The sequence below is a fragment of the Podarcis muralis genome, chromosome 2, assembly GCF_964188315.1.
Source record: "Podarcis muralis chromosome 2, rPodMur119.hap1.1, whole genome shotgun sequence".
Classification (NCBI taxonomy): Eukaryota; Metazoa; Chordata; class Lepidosauria; order Squamata; family Lacertidae; genus Podarcis; species Podarcis muralis.
In genome coordinates, this window is record NC_135656.1 from 36394942 (window position 1) to 36410731 (window position 15790).

The window sequence follows — 15790 nt, forward strand, 5'->3', positions numbered from 1 at the left end:
TACTGCACATAAGGAAAAAGATTATCACCCAATGTTTAGATGAAAGCTAAGTACAAGTGAAGTAATGGAAAATAAGGCTTTATTTTAAAAAAATTAAAAATGAAAAACATGAAAATCATTCAGAGAACAATTCAGAGCACTCCCACCCTGGTTCCATTAAATGATTAGACTTTACAAGTTGTTAGCGGAGGTGGCACTTTAAATGTTGCTGAAACAGTCGAGACTTCGCCCCTCACAAAAGGGAAGAATGGAGCTCTAGTCTAAGGGCCTCTCAGGTATCCTCAACACAATGACACAGTCATTAGGAATTCGAGAAATAAAAGGATTTAGCACAGTTCCCAAAGTAAGAAATGGCTGTTGCTGAAAGCTGTTCAGAAAAAAGGTTGATCCAATTTAACTGAAATATGCAAGAAGAGCTAATAAACCCAGGGCTTTCTTTGATGCAATCACAAGCTCTCAGTGAAATTTTTCATCAGATGGGTAACTGTAAAACATGCATCCTTTTAAAAGGATGTTCTAATAACAGTACAGGATTAAGGACCTGAAAATAAAGTCTGAGCTAGAGATATATTGATTTGTAAAACCCCTGTTGTTTAATTAGTGTTTAATAATGATCCTGGCTAGGATCATTATAATCTCATAGGTTTCTAGGTATCATAGTTATAAAAAAAGCCAAGTATTAGCCATTGGACTTTTAGGCAGCAACTTCAGGTCTAACTGCAGCTGGCATAATATAAACACTGCATTAGTTTTCAAAGAGGCACATTAAGGAGGGGGAGTTTGTGAAAAGCAGTATCTTTAAAATAAGAGTTGTGATTTAAACAACGATCAGCTGTAAATTTTCTCGGCAAGGATTATTTAGAAGCAATATTGCAGTTTTCACACTCTTGTCACCCCATCACAAAGGAATCATTAAACCAGAAGCTTGGAGTTATTTCCTTCTGCTTGCAACCCTGGGCAAGTAAAGAATTCAGGATCCTTATTCCCAACCCACGGCTATCTGAATGATTGGTACTTAACAAAACCAATTTACTTTCCTCCAGCATGACAGCTGCCTGGCTTCAACTCCGCAGAACAGGAATATAGTTGGCATCTGGCAAAACAATGAAAATGACAACACTGAAAGAGCGCAACTGAAAGGAGCTAGCCAGCTACTCAGATGCAAGATGTACATTCCTATAAATAAAATCTACAACTTTTTTAAAGAAAGAAAGCCCAAGTTTAATGTGGGTTTTTTTCATCAGTTTGGGAGATCTGGAATAAAAATATTCCCTAGTACAGTAACAGAGGCAAATAGCATCTACAAATGAACAAATCCCACTTGTGGAAGATATACATTTAAAAAGGACACTGATTGTAGCTGAACACTGACATGTTCAGTTGCTTGTGGTAACTATTCCTAAAAAAATATAACTGGCTTCACCAGTTATGCCAAATATCCATCAGTTTTTGATACAAAGAAAAAAGCCACCCAAGTTTGTGTTTTAATGGCATATTTGATACAAGACAGAGAAAGTTAGCATATTGTACCCAAATGGCAGGGCTCTTCAGCCTCACCCACCAAGCATACTTAGCCCCCAACTTCCAGATGAATTTTACTGATCAACTCAGTGAAGGTTTGTAATCCTAGTTTAAATAAATGTACATGGCTGAACAAATGTATCTGCATCCCGGTATGACAAACAGGAATTAAGACTTCTAGGTAAAGATGACATTCCCTGCAAACCTAGTGCATAAAGGCCACACAGAATGTATTACACAAGTCTCCTTTTTTAAACACAGAAAGCAAAACAAATACACTTTCAATATTCTAAACCTCATGGTTGCAAGGAATACTTTAACAGCACTGGCAGATTTTGCCAAATTCTGATTGGCATGCCGAAGGTTATTGGTGCAATCCACGGTTGTCAAACAACGTAATAGCAGGAAGCAAGGCTAGAAAAGACCTTTGCCCAAGATATTGAAAATGCCGCTGCCAATGAGTAAATATTGGGCTGACTCAGGCGGCTTCAAATTCTCTGGTCAATGTTAAGATATCTATACTAGTCCTAATTCCTTTCCTGTTGCTGTTCATCTGCCTCCTGAGTTACGAGTTCTTGGGTACCAGGCCACAAAAAAATTGGAACATAAAGTTATATAGATACAGCTTCCCAGGAAGTTGTAAAATCCAAGGTAAATTCACCTGGTTACTTTCATCTGCTATAAATTTTGGAAAGGTGTTTGTGCGTTCGCTATGCATTTGGATCCTTCTTCTTAAGATATTGTAACCAAACTTTGCATGATGGTTACTGAGTTCAGACATCAGGTTCTCCTCAATGTTTGGATGCAATTTTGAATCAAGATAGTGGACTGAACCTTACAAACGATACTGATTTTAACTGCACTGGCTGAGCAGCATCAGGTACAAGTCTGCTAGTTTAACTCAAGTGTTTTAAGGAAAAAGAGCCTGGAAGAAAACAGTTATGGGATACAGAAGGCAGCCATCCTTTTAACACATACTGTTGGCATTCACAAAAAATGATAGTTTTGTGCAAGTATGGAGTTAAGGCTGGCAAGTGATATATGGATCCCTGCCTGAGTGATATGGTAGTATTTTGGAAATGAATAATTAGTACTTTCACAATGCATCAGCCAGTAGATGGGAATTCTCCCTAGGTTGCTGGTAATGGGGTAAGCAGAAAAACAAGAAGAGAATTTTGAAGCATACCCAATTAATCATTAAACTTGCTTTAAAGTGTTATTGGGGCATCAGACCTTTTCACTATATTGCAGACCTTCAGGGTAGAGACTGTTGTGTATGGAGGTACAAGACCCATGTTGACACATAACACCCATCTCCATTAACAAAACAAAAAACCTTGAAGCAGCAACATATCCTGAAAGAATACAGCTACCTTAAGATACACACAACCACATCTTATTTCAAGACAAAACACACACACGTAAAAAAACCTGCCATATTACAACAGCAGATACGAGTAGGAAGTTTCTGGGCTGCAGAGAAGCAGTTCTTCATAAAATGGGTTTTTTATTGTATTTTTTCAGACTCCATACACTCCATATAAAAAAGCTTTACCTTCATATAATGTTTCCAGAAGCTCCCACAGGGAGAGGTAAAAGAGGCAACTACAGCTTCTTCCATACCTACTTTTTCTGGGGCAAACTTACAAACTTACTGCAAAATCCAGCAGCTTTTCTTTAAAATAGAAAGCATATGTAATTGTGGAAATGGACTGCTGGTTCAGACATTACATATATCACAAATCTTATTAGTCCATGGTTGGTTTGGTGTCATCAACAAATTAAGAATTACAAAAAGGTGCTTCTTACAGGGTGATCATTTTTTACACAACAGAAGGGTACTTAGTTGGATACAGTTAACACAGTGTCTCTTTTTGTGCTCTAGTTAAAGGATCTGCTGACTAGTTACATGCAGCAGAGGTTATAGTTCTGACCTCCAGTTGTAGTGCACGAGAACTCAACTTGTAAACATATGACAATGTTGGAACTTGACACAGGCTTTCAGGAGCTACCTGCTTATTTTTAAGATTACGTTTTGAATAGATATTCCCCATTTTCTTTTGCCGACTGCACAGAGTTGTGAGCCACAGCACAGCCTTGCAGAGGGCAGCATTGTCTTCTGATGTATAACAAAGCTTGTTTGATGGAGTGCAGAAAGTTTTGAGAACATAGAAATCTTTAGTTTTCTCCTTTAGTAAGCAAGAAGTCAGCAGGTAATGGCAAGTAGAAGTTTGGATTTAAAAAATAATAAAAAGGAGTGGTGAAGACTTGAGAAAGCTCCAAGCATACAGCTGACAGGAAGAATAGAAGACTGTTGGCTGGCTGCAACTGCCTTTAGATGGGTCTTGTTATCTTTCAGGGATGAGCACGGCTTCCACAAGATTCCCTAATCCTGTCAAAAATAACAACAAAAATAAAAACACAACTTCCTGTCATGTCAGGGCATGCATCTTTTAGCTTATGCAAGATGGCTGTAAAAAAAACTTTTCATAGAGAATCTAATGCACCTCAAGCTTCTTGGAAGTAGCTCCAGTTCTTTAATACATTTACTGCAAAGGAATCAGAAGTGGCTAGCCAATCATATGAATATCTGAGAAAAGTACTGACATAAATAGCTGGGAAAGAGTCTTTAATTTCCCAACAATTCCCATCCTGCTAGCCTTCAGACCACACAAGCAAGAGAGATGAGATGCCATCTCAAGATGTTTACCTCAGCCACAAGCCTTACCAACAGCAGGACAACAGCTCTTCAGAGATCCACTTTTTTGTCTTAAAAGCAGAAACTCCTAAGCTTTATATCAACAGGATCCACCAATAGATAGCATGGTCAGAATCCACCTGCTGCCTCTGAAGAATGACCCAGTGGTACAAGAGACACCATTTCTTTTCCTTTGTTACCTACCACCCACCATTGGAAGCTTACCAGGCATAAGCTCTGACCTACTATTTGAACATCAACATCTACAACACTGGAGATACATGAAGTCAAGGCTACAAAAAACTTCAAAAAACCTGAGAAGTCTCTTCCAAGATATGATTAGCTATTCAAATCTCACTTAACACCCCTATAAGCATGGAATCTGATTCTCTCTCCTAGGATTTTTATACCTCAACAACATTACCATTTTCAAGGTTAGGAGTTGTGAGTTGGACAAGCAATCAAAACGAATCAAAAGTGAAGAAATCTAGCCACTTTTGATAAATAGAAGTCCCAGTTTAGAGCATTAGAAATGAGAAAGGAGATGTGTGGGGTAAGGTGGGTTACAAGCACATGGTGAAGCTGCCTCCCTTTATGGACAACTCCCCTATGCTCTCCTTGTCTGCAATTAGCAGCCCAGCCCCACAAATCTGATTAGTTTCCATAATTTGTTGGGTCACCTGGAGGAGCTGCGCTCTTTGCTCACGCAGTCATCGTGGGAGCTTGTATCGCCATTCCCCATCATGCTGCATGTCCTTCGCTTTTTCCTTCTGTGCATCATTCCTTCCGTCTCAGAGCTAGAATCACACTAAAAAGAAATGGCAGTAATAAATCCTGACTATCAAAACAGCAATTCTGATCACTGATTAGTAATAACGTCTACATTGTCTGAGGAACAGCATTATTTCATGGTGACATCTGAAGTGATTACGAGGCTCCTAGAATCTGAGCTGTTAAGAGGCTATTATATTCCTATTTAGATGTCCAAAGATGGGGTAGAATGCAATTAAGTCTCATTTTTGAACACGATGGCCACACCTCTAGAATCTAGTCATTCCTGGAGGTGGGCCCATATCAGTTGGGCTTTGGCCCAAGATTTGGAAATTAAGCCACTTCAGTATTCCTTGGTGGACTGTGCCTGGAGACTGACTTTTTCAACTCCCTAGATCTTACAGTGGCATATCACATGTACAAAAGAAGAAAAAAACAAGCATAGCTCAATGGTGACTGAGTGTGCTCACTGCCCACAGAATGTTGCTGTCTATTCAAGAGGGGGGAAATGAAAAACGTGGTGGTTGACCCTGAACAGGAACATCCCACACTGCCACCTTTTGCTGAAGATTCACTTGTTGATACTACTGACCATCAAAACCTTTTAGATCATTTGCAGGGGTTGGGGAATATAGAAACCATTTATAGATAGGACCAGGACTAGTGTTGCAATCATTTTTGCTAAAGCACACCACCTGAAAGTCAATATCCCCCACTCCAGCATTGTTGTCATACAACCCCACCCGTGACTTACAGCATGTGGCATGTCTGATGTAGTAACTTACCTCTGAATCAGAGTCTGAAGAACTGGAACTTGAAGAGCTGGACGAATCACTAGAACTATCAGAAGCAATGCCTGTTGATTCCTGTAAGTCAACAGAATCTGCTAGTGCAGCCAGCTCAGGATGTTCCTGTTTTAGGACCCTTGAAGACAAATTTTCAAGAAATATTTGTTGGAAAACAAACTAATAAATATACACGCAGATGGCAACATTATTGTACATTTTGCATCTTCAGCCCGTATGACACAGCAGACTATTTCACTAGCCAAATGCATCAGCTACAATTCTGGAGTCTGTGTTTACATGCAACTTGGAGCGTTTATTAAAAGTAATTTAACAATATTGACTGGGGTTCTCATGTACAGTATCTAGGTAAAATAAGAAATGGGATACAGATGTTCTCAATTCCCAATATGCTGCTTAAATGTGATCCAAATTCATTCAACAGTTCAAGCTAGCCTGTTCCCATCAGTGTAACCATTGCAACTTTGAGCTTGCCACCAAAAATACCAGTTGCTGGAAACAACAGGAGAGGGCTATTGCCCATATGTCCTGCTTGTAAGCGTCTCAAAAGGAATCTGAAAGGTGAAAATGAGAAACAGGATGTTGGACTAGATGGGCCTTTCCTTTTGATCAGTTCAATGGGAAGCCAGATCAGACTACTCACATAGGTAATCTGAGAAATGAGTACTCACAACAGAGTGAGAATGCATCTGTTTCTAGAATAACTTTAACTGATGCTCAAAAACATCCCTTTTCACCATGATAATACATTTCAACTACTGAACTAGCATTTTTATTTGATAGCTGGTAATTGTAAGTTTAAACAAAGTGTTCAAATGCATTCCCTGTCTTAAACTATATGTTTTAAAACACAGTTGAGTCACCTTATTGAATCTTGAAATCCAGAAGCCTAATTCTCCTTCTGGACTACATGCAAGATGCTGCTATTAGAAAGCCACAATCTTTTTCCAAAATGCAAAAACAAGTACACCTTCATCACTTCTGTCTTTCAGATATTCTGTCAAGCATCATTCCAGGCGTACGCAGGAAGCAACATTTAGCTTGTACCGCCAGCATCTGGGAAACCACAGAAGTAATGATCACATCTCTCACCTGTACCACTTTCTTGATAATTTTGGTCTTCCCCTTACTGTCTTGTGCCACACCACAGGGAAATTTGTACAGCTGGCAAAGTTCTGAGTGACAGCAATAGTTGTGTCAAGATTGAGAACTACATGCCACCAGCCACCTACAAATGCAACACCACATAAGGTTATAAACAACCAACCGAAGGAAGCTATTTTTAAAGGTAGGCTTGAAAATAGGGGAAAGGATGTTTGGAAACAGAGGTGTATAAGAAGCATCTTTGAAACCCATTTCTCCTGTACAATACTCATTCCAATAATGTCTTGGGATAAACACAAAGGTTTACAAATTTGGTCAAAAGTGGCAGTCACCTCTGCCTTAAAAGTGTGAGGAAAGGGGAGAAATTTTTCACCTTTCTAAAAAGCAGTGAGAGGTCGGCAAGGCCCTCTGCAAAAGCTACTCCCCAAGTATTCTGTAATGTGCAAGAAACTCAGGGATGGGGTCTTTTCTAAATCACTTCAGGCCAGGCTTTAGCAGACAACAAAAACAAGTTGAGACTTTTCCTGCTTTTATAGAGAACCCCAGTTCCTAGACAGTGGTCATCTTCACACATTGTGATAAACCATGCAGTGTTCAGCATGATGTGCATGAGTTGTGTGGCTCTGACTAACGTAACCTATTCTCCCCACAGTCAAGAGGGCGACTTCAGCAGCATTTCATTTTACTTTCTCTGGAACAGGAAAATGTTCTTAAAACCCTGACTAGCTTAAAAAGCGAGTTTCAGAAACCAGGGTTTGAAGCTGGCTTGTTTTGAAACCGACAACCAACTTTGTTACAAGCTGCAATCCCTGGTCTTTACAACAGGACAAGCTGAGATAAGTGAAACTGAACAATGTCAAAATCTTCCTCCCTGACACGGAGGACAGAGAAGAAGTATGTAGACCAAAGGCTTACAACCATAAAAACAATAATGAAGAACAGTATCCTACTGCATTATAAACAAACTGAAAAAGGAAAAAAACAACCTAGTTTGGGAGGAAAGGCAGGGTATAAATTTATAAATAAAGCAAACCCATATATGGGAATGAAAATGAGTATTTTTGTCCCCAAATCAACCCCTGATTGACATCGATGAAGAAAATTCAGAGCAGCAGAGCATGACACTACATAAGAGGAGGAAAAGGGACTGCTTAGCAAACAGTGGATGAAATAAAAGGGTTTCCTTATACTCTGGGACTGTTCACCTGATGAGCCATCCTTCTAGGACAGCCTTCCCCAACTTGGTGTCCTCCAAATATTTTACACTACAAATCTCATCAGCCCCAGCCAGCATGGCTGATGGTCAGGGCTGATCTGGACCTCCACAGAGAGAACATGTGATGCAGTCCAGTCCATTGCAGATGTTACCGGAAAAATCCGAGGGCTCCCTTGGACAAAACAAAGACACCAACCAGGATAACTTGGAGCAAAACAGCAGCCTGTAGGCTTGGCCTTTATTGAACTGTTGCAACAGGGTGTTCCCCTCACTTGCAGGAGAGAGGAAAGACCCAGAAAGATGGTGTGCAAGACCTTATCAAAACTTTTGAAATTCCCATCCTCTAGGTCAAGCCCACCCCCAGAAACATCATGCATACATTACAGAAAGGAGGGGTTGAGGGAGGAGTTGTGGTGGTAACCTGAGTGTCCTGTCACCTGGCTGGTTCCTCCTTTCCCCCTCCCCATGAGTCACTTCCAGGAGACAAAGGGGAGTTGGCAGTTTCCTGCCCCCAGAGGGAAGATCTGATCATTGTCCTTTGTTTCAGTCCATGCTGAATCCACTCCCATATGCAAGTTCTTTGTGATCTTGATGGTCTTCTGTCTAGGACCATCAGGGTTGGCATAGCAACTGGGCAGGGCTCCTGTGGATGTGCTGGGATGGTGAAGGGATTATGGCTGACCAGAACCAAGCCACCCCCCTTTGATAGTCCTTGTCATATGGAGTAAAATAAAAATGGAACAGTGCAAATCCGATGTATGGTTGATTTTTCTATGAATTTATAACAGAAGTGTGGCGTATGTAGTGTGTGAGTGTGAGTGTGTGTGAAGTTTGTACAAACTGAATGATTGGGGTGGGGGGTTCCTGCTACACAGATTTACCTGGAAGTATGCCTCACTGGGTTCAATAGGATTTAGAGTGTTCACTTACTTGGAAGTCCTACCAAACATGGTGAGACTTGCTTCCAAATAAATATGTGGAAGGCTAGGCTGTTAGCCACAGAATCCAATCAATATATCAAGTAAGACAGAAGACGCAATGAACATTAAATGATAAATAAAATGGAAGCACAATAGCAATAGCTTGGTTTTTATTTGGGATCTTATTGTTTGAACTAAATAAAACTATTGTATTTAAACAAAACTGTTTTGTTTTGCTTCAGTATGGTTTTAAAAGAACAAAGGAGTCACAGAAGAATGGAATTCTGTTTCCTCCACTGTTAGTGGCATACTTAATATGTAATCTATGTTGCACAGAAACTCTGTGTCAAATACCAGAGATCTATTTTTAAGCTGACTTTTTATGATGAGAATATTAATTTCCCTCACATATGAAGCTACAATTAAAGACATGATCAATTGATTACATTTACACATTTCTTATGAAAGGAATAAGCACCTAAGACAAAAACAGTTTATAAGGGAAACTGACAAGGCAACTCATGTTAACTGAAGACTGTGATATATTTCTGATACAGAATCAACAGTTCTACAAAGACAATTGTCAACTGACCAAAAACCCTCCAAACACAAGAGACGGAGGCCTACTACAGTCTGGTCATTATTTGACATCTGGCTCATGTCCTAGAAGTGTGCATTTAAAGGCCAAAAACCTGATCTGGTCCACAGATCACAGAACCAGTATTTGCTACTGGGTCAGCCCCAACCTGCCAGAGACCATAATACCCATGTCTTTGAGTTTCTGAAATTAAAAGTCGGAGACAGAAGGAGATAAATTATTTCCCTAAGGAACAAATTGAAATGAGGGTCCAAGTGTTTGCTTCCCTGCTTCATATACCTTTTCTGGAGAGATGCAGGTTTGTACAGATGTGACAAGAGGTGCTAGGGCTTTTGTTAGAGACGCAACGCAAAAGTGATTTTAAGAAGCAAGATCAAGTGGAGTCCACTTGTCCACTTTCGTTTTCTGCTTCCATTTCACCGTGGAAGTCTCAAAGCTGACAAATTATCTCGCCTATTGTACCAGTTAATCTGCTTGGAACTGAAAGGACATTATTCAAGGGGCTTCCTCCCACTTCCTAATCTTCAAAGGTTTAGCACATCTCCATCTCGGTTGCCTTGCTGAAGTATACATTATTTCAGGATTACCTCCCATCACATTTGCTATGCATCCTTCTTGCTCAACACACACAGCCTAACATAATAGAATCCATGAAGAAGAATCTTATGACACTTTATTTCGCATCTGTCCAGGCTTCGATACTGCACCAGAAGTGTATCTTCTATAACTTCTCTTCAGCACAAAACTTAATAAAAGCCCTTACCTGGTACAAAGACAGTCTCTCCTGGTTTTTGCACAATTTCCAAGGGTTTGAACTCGGAAGGCCAAGTGGGAAGCTGAGTCCTTGGATATATTACTCTGAACCAAGTGATGGCTTCATCTTGTTGGTTCCCTCCTTCCTCACGAGTCACTTTGATCAACTCTCTGGGAGTGCTGGTAGGGAAGAGGCACCAGCGTTTGTATCCTTGGACTAAGGAATTCCATGCACTGGTTCCCAAAGGGTCAATGTGGATGCCTGTACCAGATCGAGGAGGACCCATCACAAACCATCTGAACAAAGGGAAAAACCCAGCAGGGTTACAAACAACTCCGCTATTTTCCTTAACGTGTTTCTCAAAAGCAAGTGTTTTCTTTCCATTTCCAAAGCAGTCTGAGATAAGTTTGCTTTATCTTTTGTTTGTATTTGAGGAGAGATGAAAGCAAAGAGATGAAAGAATGATAAAAATTACGTTGCTCTATACAAGTCAGACCACTAGTTCAGTATTGCCTAGGTTAACCAGCAGCTTTCTCCAAGCTCTCCGGAGGCCTTTCCCAGCCTGCTATTCATTTAACTAGAAATTGCATTATTCCGCCTCCCATCCAAGACGAACCCTTCTTCAACCCAGCTGGCTGAGTTATCCCAGAACCTGGGGAGACGTCTCCATAGAAATGTTACAAAGGCAATTAAAAGGTTGATGGCATATAAAAATTAAATTAAAATTTATGATTATGCCAGCATAATGTGAACTGCCCGAGATCTATGGATAAAGGGCGGTGTACAAATCTAATAAATAATAATAGTAAATAGTAAAAAAAAAGCCTACAGAAGGCAAGACAGAAGGCAATTTTACCCAAATGAAGAAGTTAGAATACCTTTTGAAAAAGGAAGGTGTAAGAGACTGGGGCATTTTAATTATATTTCTCATATTGTACTGCAATTTGGAATTCTATGTAATGCAAATATTGCAATATAGCAAAATATAGTAAAAGAAATAAAAGAAGCAACAAAAAATCAATTGGAAATTATGTAGCACTTAGCACAGTTCTGTGGGGGGCATGTTTGGGAACCAACGATCTGTACCATAATTTTGTTACTGAAATATGGTAACATGGTACAAGTGTGAAACTGCGGAGCCCCCCCCCCCCCAAAGTAAGGAACCTGATTACCCTGAGACGTAGCTATGAAAAGTATATATAAGCTTACGAAAATGCACTGCAAAGAATGTAAGCCAAAAATGCGTAAAGTCACCAAAAGGGTGACAGTAGGAGTGAGGAGGAACATCTGGCATTGGCATAGGAAGTACAAGGTCATTTCCGTAAAATATGGGTCTTTTATGTCTCTCCATTTCTCATTAGCTCTTCCCTATTATGTTTTTTGTTAACTTTTAGTGAAAGTTCTGAAATAAAAACAACTCTGGCTGTATATGCAGGGAAAATGGAAAATGTTGGACCCCTGATGGACTGTACATCTGTTTAAAAATCACTGCCCTTTGCTGCTTCTATCCCGAGGCATCAAATAACCAGTTTATACCTGTAAGGTGGCCTTCTCTTCTCGCCTGCATACTTGAACAGGTCATCTGTGAAAAACTTGGGCACCCTGTAATCCTCCAAGAGTTTTCTACGCTTCGGGTGCTCTCCATAGCTGCTGTCGAATATATAGAGGGGACTGTCATCCCGCGTGGTCTCCATGTATTCAATGTAATATTTCATTTTCATCTTGACAGAGTACCCATCATTGTCCTCCCCACACTTGAATTTCTGGTTCCTGTATTTGCGTTTCAAACGCTCCAGGGTCCATTTCTCTTGAGCTGGCCATCCTGCCTGAGCATTTAAGAGGACAACCGGCTTGTAAGGCTTCTCAAAACGTTCAATAAATTCTTCCACTGACAAATGGAGTGCGTCTGCCCTTTCCACATTGTCCTGAAAGATGGATAAAGTGTTCTCAATGCAGGATAATGCACATTTAATACTGCAGAATAATAGTAACCATGTTAAGATCCACAGAACAAGTGCAGAGCAAGCCTTATACTGAATCAACCAGTCAATAAGAAATATACATTAAGCAGCCACCCAAAAAAATATTCCTTAGTTCTACAAGCACATAGACTCATCCAGGCAACCAATAGGCAGTGGATTTTATTCTGAATGCATCTGAGTAATAGCACTATGTGATCCACACTTTTAAAAATATGTTTTTAAATGGCCAGATAATCTGATATGCTTAATGAAATACAAGAGATTCTAGTCCTTAACTGGCACCCTCAAGGAAAAACACTGTGTATGGTAATAATTATTTTAATATAATTTCTACAACACTTTAACAGTGCAGCCATATACATGTCTATTCAAATGGAAGCCCCATTGATTTCAGCAGGACTTACTCAGATAAACAAATACAGCCTCAGTGTACAAAGGAATTTAAAATATAGCAATAAAACTGACAATTACAGATCCCCCTTTAGATAGGAAAGCTTCAAAACACATAAATTTTGTTCTACGCTGAAAACATGCAGTTCTAAATGATTCTATTCTTATTCCTCATTAAAATAAGGCACAGCACTAACAATATCCTAATTGCTGAAAAGTATACCTGAATCATCACCATGAAGCAATGAGTGAAATCAGAGGGATAGAGAAAACATTGCAACTTAATCCAAAGTCACCCAAGATTCTTGCTACAGCTAAAAGTTCTCTGTACTAATAGTGAAGTACTTGAATGGAAATTTCCATTCCTCTTCATGTCTAAATTGCTATGCATTAAGATAAGATATTACTTTGTATTTCAACACACATCAACAGATCCCCCTCCTACATTTATGTCACACCATAAAGATTCCAAAGTTTCAAGATAACCAAGTTATGTCAAACAGTCAGATCTGTAAAAATCTGCAACACATGAAGCCTGATCATATGGAGATTTGCTCAGAAGCCCCACCAAGTTCAATGTGCAGAGGATTGTACATTAAGAGTAATTTTATGGTCCATAATATTCTTGGAAACAGACTATTTTTGGTGTGCTTATGATTTGAATTTTAAATGGTTGCTTTCCACTCCGAGAGTAGAGTTACAGATACAAAAAATAGAACGAGACCAGAAGCCTTAGATTCATGTTTCCTTGATAACTACCCACTGTAAAGATGACACAGGATTCTATGTTACATAAGGAAACTTATTCAGTGTTAAGTGTTAAAAACTCAGATATATACACTAGGAAGCAAATGACTCCTTAAACCAGGATTACAGTCGCCCAAACAGAATGTCTAGCTGCCATTTCTGGCAGCTGTGCCAGACAACTCAAAAGTTGTATTTTTCAGTAACACTTTTTGATTCTTAAAATTCATTCTATATGTGCAGATAAATATAATGGATAGAATTCAACTGGATGTGTTGCTAGTGTGTGAAGACAGTCAAGATCCAAGAATCCCCAAGCTTGAACCTCCTGGCGCTTGGGCATCTTCACTTGGTTACAACTGTTCTTGGCACCTGGCAAATTTAGAATGCTGTATACAACAAGTTCTGCTTTGTGTCGCTTGTTCCAAAACTATTGAGACAAGATTTGTACAGTTTCTTGAGAATACGGATGTTCTTGAGTTAACAACCGATTTATTTCCCAGATCTCCAGCAACAAGTGTTCTACCACTTTTCACAGCATACTCATAAGCTCACTCTCTCTGGGTCATTGTACCATATAAAATAAAGAACCATGGATGGCAAGACAGTCCCAAACGGCTTTCTGTTCCCAGGGTGTGCTCTGAAGGCACATAGCTGAAGCTATGGAGGTGTTCAGTCTGACACCGCCTGGCAAACCATTTATATGCCACCTTAGGTTCCATGGTCAGAGAAAGCAGGAGAAAAATGGAAGAAAATAGGGAAAGAGCAGCTACTTATGCTCTTGCAAAGTACTTTTTTTAAAATGCCAATGGGAAAAACCTCAAATCTGCAGCAACAGTTGCACTGACAAGACTAAAGCTTTATCCCCATTTACGTGAAAGTAGACCCCACTGAACAACGTACAGTAGCTTGCTTCTAAGCGGACATCTATCAGCTTGCGCCACAGAGTTAAGTGAAGCATGCAAGTGCATACAAGCAGCCTCTGGTGATTGCGGGTTCCAGTCCAGGAAAGTTCACACCACAGTACACCTTGGTCTTCAAGGGATCACAAGACTTCTGCTTTCCCCATACCTATATACATATTATATACAGTACACACACACACACACACACACACACACACACACACACACACACTCCCTATGTGGTTTTATGATGAATCAAAAGGAAAACGGGCACGCATTCACAGGGTGGCTGCTGTGGGTTAAGCCCCTTTGCCCCTAGGAAGGACTGGCACCTGCCTAACCTTGCCCGGTTTCACGCAGGATCCGGCCTTGAGCCTCTCCCCGACTCCCTGCGCCCCACAGCCCTTCTCCCCCTCCCCTCCCCGCCATTTTCCTGCCCCTTTTCACCTCCCCGCGCCCGCTTCACCTTGCAGGCTGCGGGGCTAAGCGGGAAGCTCTCGCAGTAGTTGTGCCGGGTCCAGTCGAGGGAGTCCTTGAGCTCCGGCCGGGCGCTCCGCTTCGCCTCGCGGATGCGCTTCTTGCTCTTGTGGTTCATGCTCCCGCTGCCGGCGCCTTCGCCGCCGTCTCCTCCTCCTCCTTGGTCCGCCGTCTCTTCAGGCTACGGATCCGCCGCGGAGACACCCCGCCCGAAGGAGCAGCGCCCCGCAGCTTCCAGAAACCTCACGCCCGCGCCTCCTCGCTCCGCCGCCAAACGCCGCTGCCTCCTCAGCCTCGCTCCAGGCATCGCTCCTTCCCATTGGCCGGCGCTTCTCGGCCCTCCCTCGCGCAGGCAGCGCCGATTGGCTGACTTTGGCAGCGGAAAGAGGGCGCCGAGAGGGAAGGATTGGAGGAGGCGGAGGAAGTGGCGCCGCCTCCGCCGCCATCTTGAGAAGTCAATCGCCCACCTTTCAAGGGGCTCTGTCGCCGCAGTGAAATGTGCAAAAGTTGTGGCTGGCTCTTGCCGTTGTTGTTGTTTTTATTAAAAAAACAAAACGGGAACTGCACTGCCGTTTAGGTAGGAATGGTGCATAAGATCTGGCTGGCTGGCTGGCGTGGGTCAGAAAGCCCATTCCCAATGTCAGTCTGGATTGTAAGAGAGGAGCGGCTGAAAGAAAAGAAATAATCGCACAGCCATGTGGCACCGTGAAGACTTAATCCTAACGCATAAGGTTTCGTGGACTCGAGATTCCTCAGATGCACCGTAAAGCGGCCTTGAGGTCACGAAAGCTTTTGCCCCAATGCATGTGTTCATAAGGGGACACACACAAGTCTTTGGGTGGTATTCAACTCAGGGTAGACCCACTGAAATGCAAGAACAATTTAATTTCAAATTCATTTCAAT

General features: G+C 41.2%; 1 protein-coding gene across 2 annotated transcripts; it reads right to left on the reverse strand.

Moving 5' to 3' along the window:
* Window positions 1–62: 62 nt before the first annotated feature.
* JMJD6 (jumonji domain containing 6, arginine demethylase and lysine hydroxylase) lies at window positions 63–15196 on the reverse strand. Of its 2 annotated transcripts, none has more exons than XM_077924242.1 (7): window positions 14876–15196; window positions 11925–12313; window positions 10398–10684; window positions 6889–7024; window positions 5776–5914; window positions 4900–5027; window positions 63–1093 (listed from the first exon to the last, which is right to left on the reverse strand). In XM_077924242.1, exons 1-7 carry the CDS (start codon window positions 15002–15004, stop codon window positions 1030–1032), a joined length of 1272 nt encoding a protein of 423 aa, XP_077780368.1. In that variant the 5' UTR covers window positions 15005–15196; the 3' UTR covers window positions 63–1029. The 2 variants fall into 2 exon arrangements, with proteins under 2 accessions (XP_077780368.1, XP_028572863.1); XM_028717030.2 differs by having other exon boundaries at window positions 63–3913; window positions 14876–15194.
* Window positions 15197–15790: the final 594 nt, after the last annotated feature.

Bases quoted from the DNA above. Each gene is read 5' to 3' on its own strand.
- JMJD6 (XM_077924242.1), bottom strand. From the start codon at position 15,004: ATGAACCACAAGAGCAAGAAGCGCATCCGCGAGGCGAAGCGGAGCGCC. The intron at 7,025-10,397 runs GTAAGGGCTTTT...TTGCATTTGTAG, and splicing joins AGAGACTGTCTTTGTACCAG to GTGGCTGGTGGCATGTAGTT. The intron at 5,915-6,888 runs GTGAGAGATGTG...TTTGTCTTCAAG, and splicing joins TTATCAAGAAAGTGGTACAG to GGTCCTAAAACAGGAACATC.